This window comes from Anomaloglossus baeobatrachus, chromosome 8 (genome assembly GCF_048569485.1).
Source record: "Anomaloglossus baeobatrachus isolate aAnoBae1 chromosome 8, aAnoBae1.hap1, whole genome shotgun sequence".
NCBI classification, from domain to species: Eukaryota; Metazoa; Chordata; class Amphibia; order Anura; family Aromobatidae; genus Anomaloglossus; species Anomaloglossus baeobatrachus.
The window spans coordinates 261293910-261320687 of NC_134360.1; the positions used below are offsets into that span (position 1 = coordinate 261293910).

Below are 26778 nucleotides of genomic sequence, written 5' to 3' on the forward strand. Positions count from 1 at the left end.
AAAAAAGGAAACCGTCAACAAGCTGGCTCTCTGGCTCTGACTTATCCTATCTGTATTTACACCTCTTTTAAAGAACGCCCAATTAAAATGCAAAAATAACTAAAAATCAAAACGGATCCGTCAGCAGCTGCTTTCTGAAGGTCTCTGAGACGTTTTTATATATAATACACAGATTTGAGCACTTTGCCACTGGATTTCCCAATCCAAATGGCATACATAAGAAATTAGTACGGCTAGACCAGATGAGGCTGGTGTACTTACTGTGAGACCAGATGAGGCTGGTGTACTTACTGTGAGACCAGATGAGGCTGGTGTACTTACTGTGAGACCAGATGAGGCTGGTGTACTTACTGTGAGACCAGATGAGGCTGGTGTACTTACTGTGAGACCAGATGAGGCTGGTGTACTTACTGTGAGACCAGATGAGGCTGGTGTACTTACTGTGAGACCAGATGAGGCTGGTGTACTTACTGTGAGACCAGATGAGGCTGGTGTACTTACTGTGAGACCAGATGAGGCTGGTGTACTTAGTGTAAACTCACGTCAGAATGGCTGTACAATCCTATTCTAAAGAGAATAACGGTGTAGTTGAGGCTTTCAAGAAGGTTTCATGGAGTATTATACAGTCATTCTGATATGGATTTTCAAAGTAAATATACCAGCCTACTCAGGTCTAACAGATGTATTCAATAATGTATGAGGTTTGTATTGTGAAATCTAGTGACAGATTGTCTTTAAAGGGAACCGGTCACCATATTTGTCCCCTATAACCTGCAGCCACCACCAGTGATCTCTTACACATTCCAGAATACTGTATATAAGAGCCCAGGCCGCTGTGTAGAATGTAAAAAACACCTTTATAGTAGTCACCTAGGGGGAGGTCCGGTCCAACAGGTGTCGATGCTCTCGGTCCTCCTCCATCTTGTGCGATCGCCGTCCTCCTGCCCAGCCCCGTGTGCATGGTGCGTCCTGCGTCATTCACACAGAGGCCTCCATTGTGCTCCTGCGCAGGTGCACTTTCATCTGTTCTGCTTAGGGCAGAGCAAAGTAATGTAATACGCAGGCACGAGGAAAGATCAAAGACGCCCGCTCATACGCACTACAATACACTGATCTGCGCTCAGCAGCCAGAGAGAAGTGCGCATGCGCAGGAGCACCATGGAGGCCTCTCTGTTAAGGAAAGATCAAAGACACCCGCACATGCGCACTACAATACACTGACCTGCCCTCAGCAGCCAGAGAGAAGTGCGCATGCGCAGGAGCACAATGGAGGCCTCTCTGTGAAGGAAAGAAGATCTAAGGGTGGAAACACATCTATGCGAGTAAAATCGGTCCGACTGGGCTGAAAAAAACTCGGCTGATTTTAGTTCACGTTAGGTCCGAGTGCAACGCAAGTGCGATGCTTTTTTCTGAATAAATTAATGATTTTACTAGCGTGTGTAATGCGTATTTTTTACTATGTCATCTGCCATTCAGCGCTGCTACATGGCCGCTGACAGCAGACACAGACAGCCATGTAGCAGAGCTGAATAGCCGCTGACAGCAGACACAGCCAGCCATGTAGCAGAGCTGAATGGCCGCTGACAGCAGACACAGAGCCATGTAGCAGAGCTGAATGGCAGATGACAGCAGCCACAGACAGCCATGTAGCAGAGCTGAATGGCCGCTGACAGCAGACACAGACAGCCATGTAGCAGAGCTGAATGGCAGATGACAGCAGACACAGACAGCCATGTAGCAGAGCTGAATGGCCGCTGACAGCAGACACAGACAGCCATGTAGCAGAGCTGAATGGCAGATGACAGCAGACACAGACAGCCATGTAGCAGAGCTGAATGGCAGATGACAGCAGACACAGACAGCCATGTAGCAGAGCTGAATGGCCGCTGACAGCAGCCACAGACAGCCATGTAGCAGAGCTGAATGGCCGCTGACAGCAGACACAGACAGCCATGTAGCAGAGCTGAATGGCAGATGACAGCAGACACAGCCAGCCATGTAGCAGAGCTGAATGGCAGATGACAGCAGACACAGACAGCCATGCAGCAGAGCTGAATGGCAGATGACAGCAGACACAGACAGCCATGTAGCAGAGCTGAATGGCCGCTGACAGCAGACACAGACAGCCATGTAGCAGAGCTGAATGGCCGCTGACAGCAGACACAGACAGCCATGTAGCAGAGCTGAATGGCCGCTGACAGCAGACACAGACAGCCATGTAGCAGAGCTGAATGGTAGATGACAGCAGACACAGACAGCCATGCAGCAGAGCTGAATGGCAGATGACAGCAGACACAGACAGCCATGTAGCAGAGCTGAATGGCCGCTGACAGCAGCCACAGACAGCCATGTAGCAGAGCTGAATGGCCGCTGACAGCAGACACAGACAGCCATGTAGCAGAGCTGAATGGCCGCTGACAGCAGCCACAGACAGCCATGTAGCAGAGCTGAATGGCAGATGACAGCAGCCACAGACAGCCATGTAGCAGAGCTGAATGGCCGCTGACAGCAGACACAGACAGCCATGTAGCAGAGCTGAATGGCCGCTGACAGCAGCCACAGACAGCCATGTAGCAGAGCTGAATGGCAGATGACAGCAGACACAGACAGCCATGTAGCAGAGCTTAATGGCAGATGACAGCAGACACAGACAGAGCCGCACGATCAGAATGAACTCGGGTGAACTTCACCCGACTTCATTGTCATGCTGCGGCTCTGTCTGTGCCGCGTCCTGATTAGCGGTCACCAGTGAAGGACTCACCGGTGACCGCTAATCCCCCGAGTGACTGAAGTTAGCAGCCCTCTCTCATACTCACCGATCCCCGATCACCAGCGCGGCGCTGCACGGCGATCACACTGCTGCGGCAGCTTTTACTATTTTGAAAAAGCCGGCCGCCCATTAAACAATCTCGTATTCCCTGCTTTCTCCGCCCACAGGTGCCTATGATTGGTTGCAGTGAGACACGCCCCCACGCTGAGTGACAGGTGTCTCACTGCACCCAATCACAGCAGCAACTGAGGTGAGTAGCGCGATCTGCTGAGGTGTCACTGAGGTTAATCGCGGCCACCGCTGGATCCAGTGGCGGCCACCGGGTAACCTCAGTGGCAGCTCAGCAGATCGCGCTACTCACCTCAGTTGCTGCGTGGAGGTGACAGGAGCGGCGGTGTCTGCTGCAGCAGAGAATAGTGATTGACAGAGATTGTGAGACATCACTCGTTTCCAGTGTTTTAGGAAACATGCGAGAAATGTATTTAGAAAATCGCATGTCACTAGGATGGTGTGAGTGCCGTCCCGTGACATCCGATTATTTACACGCTCCCATAGACTTGCATTGGAGAGACTCGCAGTAGAAACTCGCAAAAAAGCAGCATGCTCGGTCCGATTTGGACTGAGAAAAAAAATAAAAATAAAAAAAATCGCAGATGAAAGCTGAATCATTCACTAACATGTGTCCGATTCCAATGCGAGATTTTCTCGCATTGCTCTACTGCGAGAAACTCGCAAGTGAGAAGCAGCCCAAAGACGCCCGCACATGCGCACTACAATACACTGATCGGCCCTCAGCAGGCAGAGAGAAGTGCGCATGGGCAGGAGCACAATGGAGGCCTCTCTGTGAAGGAAAGAAGATCAAAGACGCCCGCACATGCACACTACAATACACTGACCTGGCCTCAGCAGGCAGAGAAAAGTGCGCATGTGCAGGAGCACAATGGCGGCCTCACTGTGAAGGAAAGATCAAGGACGCCCGCACATGCGCACTACAATACACTGATCTGCCCTCAGCAGGCAGAGAGAAGTGCACATGAGCAGGAGCACAATGGAGGCCTCTCTGTGAAGGAAAGATCAAAGACGCCCGCACATGCGCACTACAATACACTGATCTGCCCTCAGCAGGCAGAGAGAAGTGCGCCTGCGCAGGAGCACCATGGTGGCCTCGCTGTGAAGGAAAGATCAAAGACGCCTGCACATGTGCACTACAATACACTGATCTGCGCTCAGCAGGCAGAGAGAGGTGCGCATGCGCAGGAGCACCATGGTGGCCTCGCTGTGAATGACTCAGGATGCAGCATGCACACGGGGCTGGGCAGGAGGACGGCGATCGCACAAGACGGAGGAGGACCAAGAGCAGTGACACCCATCGGACCGCACCGCCCCTTAGGTGAGTATTATCAAGGTGTTTTTTATATTATACAGCGTGGCCTGGCCTCTTACATACAGTGCTCTGGAATGTGTATATAAGAGCTCAGTGGTGGTGGCCGCAGCTTATAGGGGACAGATCTGGTGACAGCTTCCCTTTACAGCACACCTTAAAACAGCTAACAGATATATATTTTTTAATAAAAATTTCAGTTGTTCTTCTGCTGACCGTACAGTCAATGCTAATTAATAGTGGACCTCAATATGCACGAGACCCAAAGTATGAGAAATCAGAATGTTTAGATGCTTGAAGCACTTCCATTACCAAACCTTTGTGGACCCCACGACAGTCCCTGGTTCCTGCCAGTCCCTGCTATTCTGCTGTAGAAATGGCGTATTCCTGTGACTGATGATATGTCTCCAATACAGCTGTGATCACTGTCACATGTGAGGGCATCAATGGGCATGGCAGAGCAAAGGCCGGCAGGAGGCCACAAGTGGTAATCAAAGGAGACTGGTAACAAAATATTTACAAAAATGTGAGGGGTGTACTCACTTTTGTGATATACTGTATATTAGATCTTTTCATGGAAAACACTGAAGATCTGACCCTGTGATACAATGTACAGTGTCAGTGTGCAGCTTGTATACAATGTACAGTGTCAGTGTGCAGCTTGTATACAATGTACAGTGTCAGTGTGCAGCTTGTATACAATGTACAGTGTCAGTGTGCAGCTTGTATAACAGTGTAAATTTGGTGTCCTCTAAATAACTCGACACAGCCAATAGTGCCTAATCCGCTGGCAACAAAAGTAAGTACACCCCTAAGTGAAAATGGCCAAATTGGGCCCAATAAGGCATTTTCCCTCCCTGGTGTCATGTGACTCAGTGTCACAAGGTCTCAGGTGTGAATGGGGGGCAGGGGGGTTACATTTGGTGTTATCGCTCACACTCTGTCTCATACTGGTCACTGGAAGTTCAGCATGGCTCCTCATGTCAAAGAATTCTCAGAGGATCTAAAAAAAGAACTGTTCTCTACATAAAGATGGCCGAGGCTGTAAGAAGCCTGCAACATCGTGACACTGAGATGCAGGATGGTGGCCAAGACCATACAGTGGTATAACTAGACAGGATCCACTGAGCACAGGCCTCGCCATGGTCAACCAGAGAAGTAAATTGCACATGCTCAGCATCATCCAGAGGTTGTCTTTCCAAAATAGACGTATGAGTGATGCCAATATTGCTGCAATAATTACAGGAGTGGGGAGTGAGTGAAGGAAGCCTCCTCTAAAGATACAGCCCACAAACCGTTTGCAGACTAGGAACATGGATTACTGCAACTGTCCCGGGGTGTGATGAGACCAAGAAAAACATATTTGGTTCAGATGGTGTCAAGCATGAGTGGTGGCAACCAGGTGAGGAGCACAAAGACAAGTGTGTTCTGCCTACAGTCAGGCATGGTGGTGGAAGTGTCATGATTTGGGGCTGCATCAATCCTGCCGGCTGTGGGGAGCTACAGTTTATTGAGAGAACCATGAATGTCAACATGTACTGTGACATACTTGCCTTTGGAAACTGGGCCATATGACAGTATTCCAACATAAAGACTCCAAACACACCTCCAAGATGACCATTGCTTTGTTAAAGAACCCTGAAAGCTCCTGTGAAGCTCCAGTGACCTTCATGTCCAACAGAGTAAAGGCAGTGCTTGAAATTTATGGTGGCCACACAAAATATTGACACTTTGGACACAATTTGGCCATTTTCACATAGGGGTGTACTCAGTTTTGTTGCCAGCGATTTAGACATTAATGGCTGTGTGTTGAGTTATTTAGAGGACACTAAATTTACACTGTTATACAAGCTGCACACTGACACTGTACATTGTATACAAGCTGCACACTGACACTGTACATTGTATACAAGCTGCACACTGACACTGCATATTGTATACAAGCTGCACACTCACACTGAACATTGTATACAAGCTGCACACTGACACTGTATATTATATACAAGCTGCACACTGACACTGTACATTGTATACAAGCTGCACACTGACACTGTACATTTGTACATTGTATACAAGCTGCACACTGACACTGTATATTATATACAAGCTGCACACTCACACTGAACATTGTATACAAGCTGCACACTGACACTGTACATTTGTACATTGTATACAAGCTGCACACTGACACTGTATATTATATACAAGCTGCACACTGACACTGTACATTGTATACAAGCTGCACAAGGGCTCCCAGTCTACAGCGGATGGGTGAGGGTACAGTAGGTGTATCTTCACCTCCAGGGGCCGGTGCTGTTCTCGTGATGTTGGCATGCCTATGAGCCCTGCAGACAATCAGTGGCCGCTATTGGGCTGGTGTGCTCTCACTTCTTCCACATGTCCGACATTTATGCGAGGAAAGTAAGAGCGCAGCAGCCCAACTGCAGCCAATGATTGGCTGCAGGGGTCATGTGGGATAATGCTTTTGTGGGAGGTGACTAGAAATTTTTTATTTTACAAGGGGGACTACTTCATTCCAAAACAAGGTTATCCAGGGAGTGGACAAGCCCTTTAAGCCTATAAAAACATATAATCTTATAGATAAATGATTACACATGTATGGCAGTTATTATTATATTGAGGTGTGATTGCCTCCAGTCCAGATTTTAGGGAGCCTTCTCTATACAAATGATTAAGCCAGCGCGCGGAATAATCCTGCGGAGCCTCCGGGTAATTGCTGCCGGTCGCATCCTCATTTTATTGTCATCTGGTCACAGCAGGAGACGACGTTTCATTTCCTAACACCTCCCGGCAGCTGAGCCCTCCGCGCTCCCTAATTATGCATCCGGTGCGGACCCTTCGTTCATTCTTTTGGAAGCCTCTTGTATTGCTATCGTTATTATTAAATAATTGCTATTATTATATCATTAATATTAATGTTGTAAATGACAATCTATGCTACGACGGTGCGAGCCAAGGCGCTTCGCCCTCTGCATTGGGGCCTGATGAGATGATTTAGTTTGGAGGCGTCTGAATGGCACGAAGCCGTGAATTTCAGCCGAGGGGATCGAGGACAAGCACAATATAAACTAATCTGACATTAAAGCCTTTGCACCGACCGGTCGGGATTCTCGGAACTGCCCCCTTTACCAAGAAGGTCCCTTTGTTGTGGATCCTGATTATGCATACATTGATCCTGCACGGAATAGCTGCCTCTATGGACCGTCTGCCTTGGAAACACGCGGAGAGCCATTAGATTTCCCCCATGACAATATTAACTATTTCACGCACACATCAATGTATTGTATGCCGTCACAAGAGCATCCATAAAACACAAAGCACATTCCAGAAGGGCCGGGACGATGCTGTAGGGTCATACGTATAATCGCTACGTCAAGGAAATGTGCTTTTGGGGTTGGGGGGAGAGGTCTGTTGACTCCGCAATCTCCATTATGGAGCAATGCAAACAAGGCAGACGCAATGGAAAAACTGGACTGGCAAGACTGACGGAAGGGCAGGGGAGGTGGACGGGAGAAGAGAGGATGCGGATGATGGAGGTGGAAAATGGAGGACCGCACAGTAAAGGATGGAGACACGGATAGACGGGGGACATGTATGGACTCACCAAACATCTGAATATGTCCCTTTGTAACAGGGTTGAAGCTGCCGCAGGCCAGAAGGATAACGTGGGTCTTGGTGGTTTCAGCCATGCTGGAGGTACAGAGGCGCAGGTAGGAGATGGGTGGGTGAGGAGTGGGGTAGTCTGTGGGTGGGGGCAGATTGCGAGTTTTCTGTAGGTGGGTGGGTATTCTCTGCAGAGAAAGGAGAGGAGACTGGCTGCTAAAGACTTGGAGGAGCAAATGCAATAGGCGGCTCGTCACTGCCCGGCCGCCCTCCCTCTCCTCGCTGCCTGCTCATCATTGCCTTCCCCATTTAACTACTACACAGCCACAGATCCACCTGCTGAAAGGACAAGCAGCGGCCCTTTCCAGCTCCTGAAGAAGAACACATTATATGCCGGAAATCACGAATGAATATCACCTTGTGGAAACCTAGAGATCACGCAAACAAGGAGAATGTCCGCTCCTTCACTTCATCAGCACCAAATATTTCCTAACACGTGATAAATACACGTTCTCTCAGTGTTCGCGCAGGTTTGCTCCACATTCTCCACTTTCCTTCCGCACTCCAAACACCTAATGATAGGGAATTTAGATTGTGAGCCCCAATGGGGACAGTGATGATGAAGTCAGTAAAGCTTTAGAATTAATAAAGCTGCACCTTACCAAGACTCAAGACTGGAAAACACATTCAGAAATCGCCTTGCTACGCTCATCAAGAGAGCTTTAAACTAGAACAGCGTGGGAAGGTAAGAAAAGCCAGGGAAAGCCATACACGCGCCAAATACTACTGACAACCCTGCTGCTAGAGATGGAAAGGAAGAACCAAGCCAAAAATCAGAATAATGAGAGAATATGGGGGAAAGAAAAAGCCAGGGAAAGCCATACACGCGCCAAATACTACTGACAACCCTGCTGCTAGAGATGGAAAGGAAGAACCAAGACCAAAAATCAGAATAATGACAATATGGGGGAAAGAAAAAGCCAGGGAAAGCCATACACGTGCCAAATACTACTGACAACCCTGCTGCTAGAGAGGGAAAGGAAGAACCAAGACCAAAAATCAGAATAATGACAATATGGGGGAAAGAAAAAGCCAGGGAAAGCCACACACGTGCCAAATACTACTGACAACTCTGCTGCTAGAGAGGGAAAGGAAGAACCAAGACCAAAAATCAGAATAATGACAATATGGGGGAAAGAAAAAGCCAGGGAAAGCCATACACGCGCCAAATACTACTGACAACCCTGCTGCTAGAGAGGGAAAGGAAGAACCAAGACCAAAAATCAGAATAATGACAATATGGGGGAAAGAAAAAGCCAGGGAAAGCCATACAAGTGCCAAATACTACTGACAACCCTGCTGCTAGAGAGGGAAAGGAAGAACCAAGACCAAAAATCAGAATAATGACAATATGGGGGAAAGAAAAAGCCAGGGAAAGCCATACACGTGCCAAATACTACTGACAACCGTGCTGCTAGAGAGGGAAAGGAAGAACCAAGACCAAAAATCAGAATAATGACAATATGGGGGAAAGAAAAAGCCAGGGAAAGCCATACACGTGCCAAATACTACTGACAACCCTGCTGCTAGAGAGGGAAAGGAAGAACCAAGACCAAAAATCAGAATAATGACAATATGGGGGAAAGAAAAAGCCAGGGAAAGCCACACACGTGCCAAATACTACTGACAACCCTGCTACTAGAGAGGGAAAGGAAGAACCAAGACCAAAAATCAGAATAATGACAATATGGGGGAAAGAAAAAGCCAGGGAAAGCCACACACGTGCCAAATACTACTGACAACCCTGCTGCTAGAGAGGGAAAGGAAGAACCAAGACCAAAAATCAGAATAATGACAATATGGGGGAAAGAAAAAGCCAGGGAAAGCCACACACGTGCCAAATACTACTGACAACTCTGCTGCTAGAGAGGGAAAGGAAGAACCAAGACCAAAAATCAGAATAATGACAATATGGGGGAAAGAAAAAGCCAGGGAAAGCCATACACGCGCCAAATACTACTGACAACCCTGCTGCTAGAGATGGAAAGGAAGAACCAAGCCAAAAATCAGAATAATGACAATATGGGGGAAAGAAAAAGCCAGGGAAAGCCATACAAGTGCCAAATACTACTGACAACCCTGCTGCTAGAGATGGAAAGGAAGAACCAAGACCAAAAATCAGAATAATGACAATATGGGGGAAAGAAAAAGCCAGGGAAAGCCACACACGTGCCAAATACTACTGACAACTCTGCTGCTAGAGAGGGAAAGGAAGAACCAAGACCAAAAATCAGAATAATGACAATATGGGGGAAAGAAAAAGCCAGGGAAAGCCACACACGTGCCAAATACTACTGACAACCCTGCTGCTAGAGAGGGAAAGGAAGAACCAAGACCAAAAATCAGAATAATGACAATATGGGGGAAAGAAAAAGCCAGGGAAAGCCACACACGTGCCAAATACTACTGACAACCCTGCTGCTAGAGAGGGAAAGGAAGAACCAAGACCAAAAATCAGAATAATGAGACAATATGGGGGAAAGAAAAAGCCAGGGAAAGCCTCACACGTGCCAAATACTACTGACAACCCTGCTGCTAGAGAGGGAAAGGAAGAACCAAGACCAAAAATCAGAATAATGACAATATGGGGGAAAGAAAAAGCCAGGGAAAGCCATACAAGTGCCAAATACTACTGACAACCCTGCTGCTAGAGAGGGAAAGGAAGAACCAAGACCAAAAATCAGAATAATGACAATATGGGGGAAAGAAAAAGCCAGGGAAAGCCATACACGCGCCAAATACTACTGACAACCCTGCTGCTAGAGAGGGAAAGGAAGAACCAAGACCAAAAATCAGAATAATGACAATATGGGGGAAAGAAAAAGCCAGGGAAAGCCATACAAGTGCCAAATACTACTGACAACCCTGCTGCTAGAGAGGGAAAGGAAGAACCAAGACCAAAAATCAGAATAATGACAATATGGGGGAAAGAAAAAGCCAGGGAAAGCCATACACGTGCCAAATACTACTGACAACCGTGCTGCTAGAGAGGGAAAGGAAGAACCAAGACCAAAAATCAGAATAATGACAATATGGGGGAAAGAAAAAGAAAGCCAGGGAAAGCCATACACGCGCCAAATACTACTGACAACCCTGCTGCTAGAGAGGGAAAGGAAGAGCCAAGCCAAAAATCAGAATAATGACAATATGGGGGAAAGAAAAAGCCAGGGAAAGCCATACAAGTGCCAAATACTACTGACAACCCTGCTGCTAGAGATGGAAAGGAAGAACCAAGACCAAAAATCAGAATAATGACAATATGGGGGAAAGAAAAAGCCAGGGAAAGCCATACAAGTGCCAAATACTACTGACAACCCTGCTGCTAGAGAGGGAAAGGAAGAGCCAAGCCAAAAATCAGAATAATGACAATATGGGGGAAAGAAAAAGCCAGGGAAAGCCATACAAGTGCCAAATACTACTGACAACCCTGCTGCTAGAGATGGAAAGGAAGAACCAAGCCAAAAATCAGAATAATGACAATATGGGGGAAAGAAAAAGCCAGGGAAAGCCATACACGTGCCAGATACTACTGACAACTCTGCTGCTAGAGAGGGAAAGGAAGAACCAAGACCAAAAATCAGAATAATGACAATATGGGGGAAAGAAAAAGCCAGGGAAAGCCACACACGTGCCAAATACTACTGACAACCCTGCTGCTAGAGAGGGAAAGGAAGAACCAAGACCAAAAATCAGAATAATGACAATATGGGGGAAAGAAAAAGCCAGGGAAAGCCATACACGTGCCAAATACTACTGACAACTCTGCTGCTAGAGATGGAAAGGAAGAACCAAGACCAAAAATCAGAATAATGACAATATGGGGGAAAGAAAAAGCCAGGGAAAGCCATACACGTGCCAGATACTACTGACAACCCTGCTGCTAGAGAGGGAAAGGAAGAACCAAGCCAAAAATCAGAATAATGACAATATGGGGGAAAGAAAAAGCCAGGGAAAGCCATACACGTGCCAAATACTACTGACAACCCTGCTGCTAGAGAGGGAAAGGAAGAGCCAAGCCAAAAATCAGAATAATGAGACAATATGGGGGAAAGAAAAAGCCAGGGAAAGCCTCACACGTGCCAGATACTACTGACAACCCTGCTACTAGAGATGGAAAGGAAGAACCAAGACCAAAAATCAGAATAATGACAATATGGGGGAAAGAAAAAGCCAGGGAAAGCCACACACGTGCCAAATACTACCGACAACCCTGCTGCTAGAGAGGGAAAGGAATAACCAAGCCAAAAATCAGAATAATGAGACAATATGGGGGAAAGAAAAAGCCAGGGAAAGCCACACACGTGCCAGATACTACTGACAACTCTGCTGCTAGAGATGGAAAGGAAGAACCAAGACCAAAAATCAGAATAATGACAATATGGGGGAAAGAAAAAGCCAGGGAAAGCCATACACGTGCCAGATACTACTGACAACCCTGCTGCTAGAGAGGGAAAGGAAGAACCAAGCCAAAAATCAGAATAATGACAATATGGGGGAAAGAAAAAGCCAGGGAAAGCCATACAGGTGCCAAATACTACTGACAACCCTGCTGCTAGAGATGGAAAGGAAGAACGAAGACCAAAAATCAGAATAATGACAATATGGGGGAAAGAAAAAGCCAGGGAAAGCCATACACGTGCCAAATACTACTGACAACTCTGCTGCTAGAGATGGAAAGGAAGAACCAAGACCAAAAATCAGAATAATGACAATATGGGGGAAAGAAAAAGCCAGGGAAAGCCATACACGTGCCAGATACTACTGACAACCCTGCTGCTAGAGATGGAAAGGAAGAACCAAGCCAAAAATCAGAATAATGAGACAATATGGGGGAAAGAAAAAGCCAGGGAAAGCCACACACGTGCCAGATACTACTGACAACTCTGCTGCTAGAGAGGGAAAGGAAGAACCAAGACCAAAAATCAGAATAATGAGAATATGGGGGAAAGAAAAAGCCAGGGAAAGCCATACACGTGCCAAATACTACTGACAACTCTGCTGCTAGAGATGGAAAGGAAGAACCAAGCCAAAAATCAGAATAATGAGAGAATATGGGGGAAAGAAAAAGCCAGGGAAAGCCACACACGTGCCAAATACTACTGACAACCCTGCTGCTAGAGAGGGAAAGGAAGAACCAAGACCAAAAATCAGAATAATGAGAATATGGGGGAAAGAAAAAGCCAGGGAAAGCCATACACGTGCCAAATACTACTGACAACTCTGCTGCTAGAGATGGAAAGGAAGAACCAAGACCAAAAATCAGAATAATGACAATATGGGGGAAAGAAAAAGCCAGGGAAAGCCATACACGTGCCAAATACTACTGACAACCCTGCTGCTAGAGAGGGAAAGGAAGAACCAAGCCAAAAATCAGAATAATGACAATATGGGGGAAAGAAAAAGCCAGGGAAAGCCATACACGTGCCAAATACTACTGACAACCCTGCTGCTAGAGATGGAAAGGAAGAACCAAGACCAACAATCAGAATAATGACAATATGGGGGAAAGAAAAAGCCAGGGAAAGCCATACACGTGCCAAATACTACTGACAACCCTGCTGCTAGAGAGGGAAAGGAAGAACCAAGCCAAAAATCAGAATAATGAGAGAATATGGGGGAAAGAAAAAGCCAGGGAAAGCCACACACGTGCCAAATACTACTGACAACTCTGCTGCTAGAGAGGGAAAGGAAGAGCCAAGCCAAAAATCAGAATAATGAGACAATATGGGGGAAAGAAAAAGCCAGGGAAAGCCTCACACGTGCCAAATACTACTGACAACCCTGCTGCTAGAGAGGGAAAGGAAGAACCAAGACCAAAAATCAGAATAATGACAATATGGGGGAAAGAAAAAGCCAGGGAAAGCCACACACGTGCCAAATACTACTGACAACCCTGCTGCTAGAGAGGGAAAGGAAGAACCAAGACCAAAAATCAGAATAATGAGACAATATGGGGGAAAGAAAAAGCCAGGGAAAGCCACACACGTGCCAAATACTACTGACAACTCTGCTGCTAGAGATGGAAAGGAAGAACCAAGCCAAAAATCAGAATAATGAGAGAATATGGGGGAAAGAAAAAGCCAGGGAAAGCCACACACGTGCCAAATACTACTGACAACCCTGCTGCTAGAGAGGGAAAGGAATAACCAAGCCAAAAATCAGAATAATGAGACAATATGGGGGAAAGAAAAAGCCAGGGAAAGCCACACACGTGCCAAATACTACTGACAACTCTGCTGCTAGAGAGGGAAAGGAAGAACCAAGACCAAAAATCAGAATAATGAGACAATATGGGGGAAAGAAAAAGCCAGGGAAAGCCACACACGTGCCAAATACTACTGACAACTCTGCTGCTAGAGATGGAAAGGAAGAACCAAGCCAAAAATCAGAATAATGAGAGAATATGGGGGAAAGAAAAAGCCAGGGAAAGCCACACACGTGCCAAATACTACTGACAACCCTGCTGCTAGAGAGGGAAAGGAAGAACCAAGACCAAAAATCAGAATAATGACAATATGGGGGAAAGAAAAAGCCAGGGAAAGCCACACACGTGCCAAATACTACTGACAACTCTGCTGCTAGAGAGGGAAAGGAAGAACCAAGCCAAAAATCAGAATAATGACAATATGGGGGAAAGAAAAAGCCAGGGAAAGCCACACACGTGCCAAATACTACTGACAACTCTGCTGCTAGAGAGGGAAAGGAAGAACCAAGCCAAAAATCAGAATAATGAGAGAATATGGGGGAAAGAAAAAGCCAGGGAAAGCCACACACGTGCCAAATACTACTGACAACCCTGCTGCTAGAGAGGGAAAGGAAGAACCAAGACCAAAAATCAGAATAATGACAATATGGGGGAAAGAAAAAGCCAGGGAAAGCCATACACGTGCCAAATACTACTGACAACCCTGCTGCTAGAGAGGGAAAGGAAGAACCAAGACCAAAAATCAGAATAATGACAATATGGGGGAAAGAAAAAGCCAGGGAAAGCCACACACGTGCCAAATACTACTGACAACCCTGCTACTAGAGAGGGAAAGGAAGAACCAAGACCAAAAATCAGAATAATGACAATATGGGGGAAAGAAAAAGCCAGGGAAAGCCACACACGTGCCAAATACTACTGACAACCCTGCTGCTAGAGAGGGAAAGGAAGAACCAAGACCAAAAATCAGAATAATGACAATATGGGGGAAAGAAAAAGCCAGGGAAAGCCACACACGTGCCAAATACTACTGACAACTCTGCTGCTAGAGAGGGAAAGGAAGAACCAAGACCAAAAATCAGAATAATGACAATATGGGGGAAAGAAAAAGCCAGGGAAAGCCATACACGCGCCAAATACTACTGACAACCCTGCTGCTAGAGATGGAAAGGAAGAACCAAGCCAAAAATCAGAATAATGACAATATGGGGGAAAGAAAAAGCCAGGGAAAGCCATACAAGTGCCAAATACTACTGACAACCCTGCTGCTAGAGATGGAAAGGAAGAACCAAGACCAAAAATCAGAATAATGACAATATGGGGGAAAGAAAAAGCCAGGGAAAGCCACACACGTGCCAAATACTACTGACAACTCTGCTGCTAGAGAGGGAAAGGAAGAACCAAGACCAAAAATCAGAATAATGACAATATGGGGGAAAGAAAAAGCCAGGGAAAGCCACACACGTGCCAAATACTACTGACAACCCTGCTGCTAGAGAGGGAAAGGAAGAACCAAGACCAAAAATCAGAATAATGACAATATGGGGGAAAGAAAAAGCCAGGGAAAGCCACACACGTGCCAAATACTACTGACAACCCTGCTGCTAGAGAGGGAAAGGAAGAACCAAGACCAAAAATCAGAATAATGAGACAATATGGGGGAAAGAAAAAGCCAGGGAAAGCCTCACACGTGCCAAATACTACTGACAACCCTGCTGCTAGAGAGGGAAAGGAAGAACCAAGACCAAAAATCAGAATAATGACAATATGGGGGAAAGAAAAAGCCAGGGAAAGCCATACAAGTGCCAAATACTACTGACAACCCTGCTGCTAGAGAGGGAAAGGAAGAACCAAGACCAAAAATCAGAATAATGACAATATGGGGGAAAGAAAAAGCCAGGGAAAGCCATACACGCGCCAAATACTACTGACAACCCTGCTGCTAGAGAGGGAAAGGAAGAACCAAGACCAAAAATCAGAATAATGACAATATGGGGGAAAGAAAAAGCCAGGGAAAGCCATACAAGTGCCAAATACTACTGACAACCCTGCTGCTAGAGAGGGAAAGGAAGAACCAAGACCAAAAATCAGAATAATGACAATATGGGGGAAAGAAAAAGCCAGGGAAAGCCATACACGTGCCAAATACTACTGACAACCGTGCTGCTAGAGAGGGAAAGGAAGAACCAAGACCAAAAATCAGAATAATGACAATATGGGGGAAAGAAAAAGAAAGCCAGGGAAAGCCATACACGCGCCAAATACTACTGACAACCCTGCTGCTAGAGAGGGAAAGGAAGAGCCAAGCCAAAAATCAGAATAATGACAATATGGGGGAAAGAAAAAGCCAGGGAAAGCCATACAAGTGCCAAATACTACTGACAACCCTGCTGCTAGAGATGGAAAGGAAGAACCAAGACCAAAAATCAGAATAATGACAATATGGGGGAAAGAAAAAGCCAGGGAAAGCCATACAAGTGCCAAATACTACTGACAACCCTGCTGCTAGAGAGGGAAAGGAAGAGCCAAGCCAAAAATCAGAATAATGACAATATGGGGGAAAGAAAAAGCCAGGGAAAGCCATACAAGTGCCAAATACTACTGACAACCCTGCTGCTAGAGATGGAAAGGAAGAACCAAGCCAAAAATCAGAATAATGACAATATGGGGGAAAGAAAAAGCCAGGGAAAGCCATACACGTGCCAGATACTACTGACAACTCTGCTGCTAGAGAGGGAAAGGAAGAACCAAGACCAAAAATCAGAATAATGACAATATGGGGGAAAGAAAAAGCCAGGGAAAGCCACACACGTGCCAAATACTACTGACAACCCTGCTGCTAGAGAGGGAAAGGAAGAACCAAGACCAAAAATCAGAATAATGACAATATGGGGGAAAGAAAAAGCCAGGGAAAGCCATACACGTGCCAAATACTACTGACAACTCTGCTGCTAGAGATGGAAAGGAAGAACCAAGACCAAAAATCAGAATAATGACAATATGGGGGAAAGAAAAAGCCAGGGAAAGCCATACACGTGCCAGATACTACTGACAACCCTGCTGCTAGAGAGGGAAAGGAAGAACCAAGCCAAAAATCAGAATAATGACAATATGGGGGAAAGAAAAAGCCAGGGAAAGCCATACACGTGCCAAATACTACTGACAACCCTGCTGCTAGAGAGGGAAAGGAAGAGCCAAGCCAAAAATCAGAATAATGAGACAATATGGGGGAAAGAAAAAGCCAGGGAAAGCCTCACACGTGCCAGATACTACTGACAACCCTGCTACTAGAGATGGAAAGGAAGAACCAAGACCAAAAATCAGAATAATGACAATATGGGGGAAAGAAAAAGCCAGGGAAAGCCACACACGTGCCAAATACTACCGACAACCCTGCTGCTAGAGAGGGAAAGGAATAACCAAGCCAAAAATCAGAATAATGAGACAATATGGGGGAAAGAAAAAGCCAGGGAAAGCCACACACGTGCCAGATACTACTGACAACTCTGCTGCTAGAGATGGAAAGGAAGAACCAAGACCAAAAATCAGAATAATGACAATATGGGGGAAAGAAAAAGCCAGGGAAAGCCATACACGTGCCAGATACTACTGACAACCCTGCTGCTAGAGAGGGAAAGGAAGAACCAAGCCAAAAATCAGAATAATGACAATATGGGGGAAAGAAAAAGCCAGGGAAAGCCATACAGGTGCCAAATACTACTGACAACCCTGCTGCTAGAGATGGAAAGGAAGAACGAAGACCAAAAATCAGAATAATGACAATATGGGGGAAAGAAAAAGCCAGGGAAAGCCATACACGTGCCAAATACTACTGACAACTCTGCTGCTAGAGATGGAAAGGAAGAACCAAGACCAAAAATCAGAATAATGACAATATGGGGGAAAGAAAAAGCCAGGGAAAGCCATACACGTGCCAGATACTACTGACAACCCTGCTGCTAGAGATGGAAAGGAAGAACCAAGCCAAAAATCAGAATAATGAGACAATATGGGGGAAAGAAAAAGCCAGGGAAAGCCACACACGTGCCAGATACTACTGACAACTCTGCTGCTAGAGAGGGAAAGGAAGAACCAAGACCAAAAATCAGAATAATGAGAATATGGGGGAAAGAAAAAGCCAGGGAAAGCCATACACGTGCCAAATACTACTGACAACTCTGCTGCTAGAGATGGAAAGGAAGAACCAAGCCAAAAATCAGAATAATGAGAGAATATGGGGGAAAGAAAAAGCCAGGGAAAGCCACACACGTGCCAAATACTACTGACAACCCTGCTGCTAGAGAGGGAAAGGAAGAACCAAGACCAAAAATCAGAATAATGAGAATATGGGGGAAAGAAAAAGCCAGGGAAAGCCATACACGTGCCAAATACTACTGACAACTCTGCTGCTAGAGATGGAAAGGAAGAACCAAGACCAAAAATCAGAATAATGACAATATGGGGGAAAGAAAAAGCCAGGGAAAGCCATACACGTGCCAAATACTACTGACAACCCTGCTGCTAGAGAGGGAAAGGAAGAACCAAGCCAAAAATCAGAATAATGACAATATGGGGGAAAGAAAAAGCCAGGGAAAGCCATACACGTGCCAAATACTACTGACAACCCTGCTGCTAGAGATGGAAAGGAAGAACCAAGACCAACAATCAGAATAATGACAATATGGGGGAAAGAAAAAGCCAGGGAAAGCCATACACGTGCCAAATACTACTGACAACCCTGCTGCTAGAGAGGGAAAGGAAGAACCAAGCCAAAAATCAGAATAATGAGAGAATATGGGGGAAAGAAAAAGCCAGGGAAAGCCACACACGTGCCAAATACTACTGACAACTCTGCTGCTAGAGAGGGAAAGGAAGAGCCAAGCCAAAAATCAGAATAATGAGACAATATGGGGGAAAGAAAAAGCCAGGGAAAGCCTCACACGTGCCAAATACTACTGACAACCCTGCTGCTAGAGAGGGAAAGGAAGAACCAAGACCAAAAATCAGAATAATGACAATATGGGGGAAAGAAAAAGCCAGGGAAAGCCACACACGTGCCAAATACTACTGACAACCCTGCTGCTAGAGAGGGAAAGGAAGAACCAAGACCAAAAATCAGAATAATGAGACAATATGGGGGAAAGAAAAAGCCAGGGAAAGCCACACACGTGCCAAATACTACTGACAACTCTGCTGCTAGAGATGGAAAGGAAGAACCAAGCCAAAAATCAGAATAATGAGAGAATATGGGGGAAAGAAAAAGCCAGGGAAAGCCACACACGTGCCAAATACTACTGACAACCCTGCTGCTAGAGAGGGAAAGGAATAACCAAGCCAAAAATCAGAATAATGAGACAATATGGGGGAAAGAAAAAGCCAGGGAAAGCCACACACGTGCCAAATACTACTGACAACTCTGCTGCTAGAGAGGGAAAGGAAGAACCAAGACCAAAAATCAGAATAATGAGACAATATGGGGGAAAGAAAAAGCCAGGGAAAGCCACACACGTGCCAAATACTACTGACAACTCTGCTGCTAGAGATGGAAAGGAAGAACCAAGCCAAAAATCAGAATAATGAGAGAATATGGGGGAAAGAAAAAGCCAGGGAAAGCCACACACGTGCCAAATACTACTGACAACCCTGCTGCTAGAGAGGGAAAGGAAGAACCAAGACCAAAAATCAGAATAATGACAATATGGGGGAAAGAAAAAGCCAGGGAAAGCCACACACGTGCCAAATACTACTGACAACTCTGCTGCTAGAGAGGGAAAGGAAGAACCAAGCCAAAAATCAGAATAATGACAATATGGGGGAAAGAAAAAGCCAGGGAAAGCCACACACGTGCCAAATACTACTGACAACTCTGCTGCTAGAGAGGGAAAGGAAGAACCAAGCCAAAAATCAGAATAATGAGAGAATATGGGGGAAAGAAAAAGCCAGGGAAAGCCACACACGTGCCAAATACTACTGACAACCCTGCTGCTAGAGAGGGAAAGGAAGAACCAAGACCAAAAATCAGAATAATGACAATATGGGGGAAAGAAAAAGCCAGGGAAAGCCATACAGGTGCCAAATACTACTGACAACCCTGCTGCTAGAGATGGAAAGGAAGAACGAAGACCAAAAATCAGAATAATGACAATATGGGGGAAAGAAAAAGCCAGGGAAAGCCACACACGTGCCAAATACTACTGACAACCCTGCTGCTAGAGAGGGAAAGGAAGAACCAAGACCAAAAATCAGAATAATGACAATATGGGGGAAAGAAAAAGCCAGGGAAAGCCATACACGTGCCAGATACTACTGACAACCCTGCTGCTAGAGAGGGAAAGGAAGAACCAAGCCAAAAATCAGAATAATGAGAGAATATGGGGGAAAGAAAAAGCCAGGGAAAGCCATACACGTGCCAAATACTACTGACAACCCTGCTGCTAGAGAGGGAAAGGAAGAGCCAAGCCAAAAATCAGAATAATGACAATATGGGGGAAAGAGAAAGCCATACACGTGCCAAATACTACTGACAACCCTGCTGCTAGAGAGGGAAAGGAAGAACCAAGACCAAAAATCAGAATAATGAGAGAATATGGGGGAAAGAAAAAGCCAGGGAAAGCCATACACGTGCCAAATACTACTGACAACTCTGCTGCTAGAGATGGAAAGGAAGAACCAAGACCAAAAATCAGAATAATGAGAGAATATGGGGGAAAGAAAAAGCCAGGTAAAGCCATACACGTGCCAAATACTACTGACAACTCTGCTGCTAGAGATGGAAAGGAAGAACCAAGACCAAAAATCAGAATAATGAGAGAATATGGGGGAAAGAAAAAGCCAGGGAAAGCCATACACGTGCCAAATACTACTGACAACCCTGCTGCTAGAGAGGGAAAGGAAGAACCAAGACCAAAAATCAGAATAATGAGAGAATATGGGGGAAAGAAAAAGCCAGGGAAAGCCACACACGTGCCAAATACTACTGACAAGCCTGCTGCTAGAGATGGAAAGGAAGAACCAAGCCAAAAATCAGAATAATGAGAGAATATGGGGGAAAGAAAAAGCCAGGGAAAGCCTCACACGTGCCAAATACTACTGACAACCCTGCTGCTAGAGATGGAAAGGAAGAACCAAGACCAAAAATCAGAATAATGACAATATGGGGGAAAGAAAAAGCCAGGGAAAGCCATACACGTGCCAGATACTACTGACAACTCTGCTGCTAGAGAGGGAAAGGAAGAACCAAGCCAAAAATCAGAATAATGAGACAATATGGGGGAAAGAAAAAGCCAGGGAAAGCCATACACGTGCCAAATACTACTGACAACCCTGCTGCTAGAGAGGGAAAGGAAGAACCAAGCCAAAAATCAGAATAATGACAATATGGGGGAAAGAAAAAGCCAGGGGAAGCCATACACGTGCCAAATACTACTGACAACCCTGCTGCTAGAGATGGAAAGGAAGAACCAAGACCAAAAATCAGAATAATGACAATATGGGGGAAAGAAAAAGCCAGGGAAAGCCATACACGTGCCAAATACTACTGACAACCCTGCTGCTAGAGAGGGAAAGGAAGAACCAAGCCAAAAATCAGAATAATGACAATATGGGGGAAAGAAAAAGCCAGGGGAAGCCATACACGTGCCAAATACTACTGACAACCCTGCTGCTAGAGAGGGAAAGGAAGAGCCAAGCCAAAAATCAGAATAATGAGACAATATGGGGGAAAGAAAAAGCCAGGGAAAGCCACACACGTGCCAAATACTACTGATAACCCTGCTGCTAGAGAGGGAAAGGAAGAACCAAGACCAAAAATCAGAATAATGACAATATGGGGGAAAGAAAAAGCCAGGGAAAGCCACACACGTGCCAAATACTACTGACAACCCTGCTGCTAGAGAGGGAAAGGAAGAACCAAGACCAAAAATCAGAATAATGAGAGAATATGGGGGAAAGAAAAAGCCAGGGAAAGCCACACACGTGCCAAATACTACTGACAACCCTGCTGCTAGAGAGGGAAAGGAAGAACCAAGACCAAAAATCAGAATAATGACAATATGGGGGAAAGAAAAAGCCAGGGAAAGCCACACACGTGCCAAATACTACTGACAACCCTGCTGCTAGAGATGGAAAGGAAGAACGAAGACCAAAAATCAGAATAATGACAATATGGGGGAAAGAAAAAGCCAGGGAAAGTCATACACGTGCCAAATACTACTGACAACTCTGCTGCTAGAGAGGGAAAGGAAGAGCCAAGCCAAAAATCAGAATAATGACAATATGGGGGAAAGAAAAAGCCAGGGAAAGCCATACACGTGCCAAATACTACTGACAACTCTGCTGCTAGAGATGGAAAGGAAGAACGAAGACCAAAAATCAGAATAATGACAATATGGGGGAAAGAAAAAGCCAGGGAAAGCCACACACGTGCCAGATACTACTGACAACTCTGCTGCTAGAGATGGAAAGGAAGAACCAAGACCAAAAATCAGAATAATGAGAGAATATGGGGGAAAGAAAAAGCCAGGAAAAGCCACACACGTGCCAAATACTACTGACAACCCTGCTGCTAGAGATGGAAAGGAAGAACCAAGACCAAAAATCAGAATAATGACAATATGGGGGAAAGAAAAAGCCAGGGAAAGCCATACAAGTGCCAAATACTACTGACAACCCTGCTGCTAGAGATGGAAAGGAAGAACCAAGACCAAAAATCAGAATAATGACAATATGGGGGAAAGAAAAAGCCAGGGAAAGCCACACACGTGCCAAATACTACTGACAACCCTGCTGCTAGAGAGGGAAAGGAAGAACCAAGACCAAAAATCAGAATAATGACAATATGGGGGAAAGAAAAAGCCAGGGAAAGCCACACACGTGCCAAATACTACTGACAACCCTGCTGCTAGAGATGGAAAGGAAGAACGAAGACCAAAAATCAGAATAATGACAATATGGGGGAAAGAAAAAGCCAGGAAAAGCCACACACGTGCCAAATACTACTGACAACCCTGCTGCTAGAGAGGGAAAGGAAGAACCAAGACCAAAAATCAGAATAATGACAATATGGGGGAAAGAAAAAGCCAGGGAAAGTCATACACGTGCCAAATACTACTGACAACTCTGCTGCTAGAGAGGGAAAGGAAGAACCAAGACCAAAAATCAGAATAATGACAATATGGGGGAAAGAAAAAGCCAGGGAAAGCCATACACGTGCCAGATACTACTGACAACCCTGCTGCTAGAGAGGGAAAGGAAGAACCAAGACCAAAAATCAGAATAATGACAATATGGGGGAAAGAAAAAGCCAGGGAAAGCCACACACGTGCCAAATACTACTGACAACCCTGCTGCTAGAGAGGGAAAGGAAGAACCAAGACCAAAAATCAGAATAATGACAATATGGGGGAAAGAAAAAGCCAGGGAAAGCCACACACGTGCCAAATACTACTGACAACCCTGCTGCTAGAGAGGGAAAGGAAGAACCAAGACCAAAAATCAGAATAATGACAATATGGGGGAAAGAAAAAGCCAGGGAAAGCCACACACGTGCCAGATACTACTGACAACCCTGCTGCTAGAGAGGGAAAGGAAGAACCAAGACCAAAAATCAGAATAATGAGAGAATATGGGGGAAAGAAAAAGCCAGGGAAAGCCACACACGTGCCAAATACTACTGACAACTCTGCTGCTAGAGAGGGAAACGAAGAACCAAGCCAAAAATCAGAATAATGACAATATGGGGGAAAGAAAAAGCCAGGGAAAGCCATACAAGTGCCAAATACTACTGACAACCCTGCTGCTAGAGAGGGAAAGGAAGAACCAAGACCAAAAATCAGAATAATGACAATATGGGGGAAAGAAAAAGCCAGGGAAAGCCTCACACGTGCCAAATACTACTGACAACTCTGCTGCTAGAGAGGGAAAGGAAGAGCCAAGCCAAAAATCAGAATAATGACAATATGGGGGAAAGAAAAAGCCAGGGAAAGCCACACACGTGCCAAATACTACTGACAACCCTGCTGCTAGAGAGGGAAAGGAAGAACCAAGCCAAAAATCAGAATAATGAGACAATATGGGGGAAAGAAAAAGCCAGGGAAAGCCACACACGTGCCAAATACTACTGACAACCCTGCTGCTAGAGAGGGAAAGGAAGAACCAAGACCAAAAATCAGAATAATGACAATATGGGGGAAAGAAAAAGCCAGGGAAAGCCACACACGTGCCAAATACTACTGACAACCCTGCTGCTAGAGATGGAAAGGAAGAACGAAGACCAAAAATCAGAATAATGACAATATGGGGGAAAGAAAAAGCCAGGGAAAGTCATACACGTGCCAAATACTACTGACAACTCTGCTGCTAGAGAGGGAAAGGAAGAGCCAAGCCAAAAATCAGAATAATGACAATATGGGGGAAAGAAAAAGCCAGGGAAAGCCATACACGTGCCAAATACTACTGACAACTCTGCTGCTAGAGATGGAAAGGAAGAACGAAGACCAAAAATCAGAATAATGACAATATGGGGGAAAGAAAAAGCCAGGGAAAGCCACACACGTGCCAAATACTACTGACAACTCTGCTGCTAGAGATGGAAAGGAAGAACCAAGACCAAAAATCAGAATAATGAGAGAATATGGGGGAAAGAAAAAGCCAGGAAAAGCCACACACGTGCCAAATACTACTGACAACCCTGCTGCTAGAGATGGAAAGGAAGAACCAAGACCAAAAATCAGAATAATGACAATATGGGGGAAAGAAAAAGCCAGGGAAAGCCATACAAGTGCCAAATACTACTGACAACCCTGCTGCTAGAGATGGAAAGGAAGAACCAAGACCAAAAATCAGAATAATGACAATATGGGGGAAAGAAAAAGCCAGGGAAAGCCACACACGTGCCAAATACTACTGACAACCCTGCTGCTAGAGATGGAAAGGAAGAACGAAGACCAAAAATCAGAATAATGACAATATGGGGGAAAGAAAAAGCCAGGAAAAGCCACACACGTGCCAAATACTACTGACAACCCTGCTGCTAGAGATGGAAAGGAAGAACCAAGACCAAAAATCAGAATAATGAGAGAATATGGGGGAAAGAAAAAGCCAGGGAAAGCCATACACGTGCCAAATACTACTGACAACTCTGCTGCTAGAGAGGGAAAGGAAGAACCAAGACCAAAAATCAGAATAATGACAATATGGGGGAAAGAAAAAGCCAGGGAAAGTCATACACGTGCCAAATACTACTGACAACTCTGCTGCTAGAGAGGGAAAGGAAGAACCAAGACCAAAAATCAGAATAATGACAATATGGGGGAAAGAAAAAGCCAGGGAAAGCCACACACGTGCCAAATACTACTGACAACCCTGCTGCTAGAGAGGGAAAGGAAGAACCAAGACCAAAAATCAGAATAATGACAATATGGGGGAAAGAAAAAGCCAGGGAAAGCCACACACGTGCCAAATACTACTGACAACCCTGCTGCTAGAGATGGAAAGGAAGAACGAAGACCAAAAATCAGAATAATGACAATATGGGGGAAAGAAAAAGCCAGGGAAAGTCATACACGTGCCAAATACTATTGACAACTCTGCTGCTAGAGATGGAAAGGAAGAACCAAGACCAAAAATCAGAATAATGACAATATGGGGGAAAGAAAAAGCCAGGGAAAGTCATACACGTGCCAAATACTATTGACAACCCTGCTGCTAGAGATGGAAAGGAAGAACGAAGACCAAAAATCAGAATAATGACAATATGGGGGAAAGAAAAAGCCAGGGAAAGTCATACACGTGCCAAATACTATTGACAACTCTGCTGCTAGAGATGGAAAGGAAGAACCAAGACCAAAAATCAGAATAATGACAATATGGGGGAAAGAAAAAGCCAGGGAAAGCCACACACGTGCCAAATACTACTGACAACCCTGCTGCTAGAGATGGAAAGGAAGAACCAAGACCAAAAATCAGAATAATGAGACAATATGGGGGAAAGAAAAAGCCAGGGAAAGCCTCACACGTGCCAAATACTACTGACAACTCTGCTGCTAGAGAGGGAAAGGAAGAGCCAAGCCAAAAATCAGAATAATGACAATATGGGGGAAAGAAAAAGCCAGGGAAAGCCATACACGTGCCAGATACTACTGACAACCCTGCTGCTAGAGAGGGAAAGGAAGAACCAAGACCAAAAATCAGAATAATGAGACAATATGGGGGAAAGAAAAAGCCAGGGAAAGCCACACACGTGCCAAATACTACTGACAACCCTGCTGCTAGAGAGGGAAAGGAAGAACGAAGACCAAAAATCAGAATAATGACAATATGGGGGAAAGAAAAAGCCAGGGAAAGCCACACACGTGCCAAATACTACTGACAACCCTGCTGCTAGAGATGGAAAGGAAGAACGAAGACCAAAAATCAGAATAATGACAATATGGGGGAAAGAAAAAGCCAGGGAAAGCCATACACGTGCCAAATACTACTGACAACTCTGCTGCTAGAGAGGGAAAGGAAGAGCCAAGCCAAAAATCAGAATAATGACAATATGGGGGAAAGAAAAAGCCAGGGAAAGCCACACACGTGCCAAATACTACTGACAACCCTGCTGCTAGAGATGGAAAGGAAGAACGAAGACCAAAAATCAGAATAATGACAATATGGGGGAAAGAAAAAGCCAGGGAAAGCCATACACGTGCCAAATACTACTGACAACTCTGCTGCTAGAGAGGGAAAGGAAGAGCCAAG

At 45.4% G+C, this 26778-nt stretch overlaps 1 protein-coding gene across 3 annotated transcripts in view; it reads right to left on the bottom strand.

The window, feature by feature from the left end:
• NMNAT2 (nicotinamide nucleotide adenylyltransferase 2) overlaps nucleotides 1–8050 on the bottom strand; it is a 120100-nt gene extending 112050 nt beyond the window's left edge. For 2 of the 3 annotated variants that reach the window (XR_012724979.1, XM_075320611.1), the window contains exon 1: nucleotides 7777–8046. Coding sequence is in view for 2 of the 3 variants with exons in the window: in XM_075320611.1 (XP_075176726.1) it covers nucleotides 7777–7861 (85 nt within the window). In the remaining variant the exon portion in view is untranslated. Of the gene's footprint in view, nucleotides 1–7776 lie in introns of all 3 variants that reach the window. The other variant, XM_075320612.1, reaches the window with a different exon arrangement.
• Between the last annotated feature and the right edge of the window lie 18728 nt (nucleotides 8051–26778).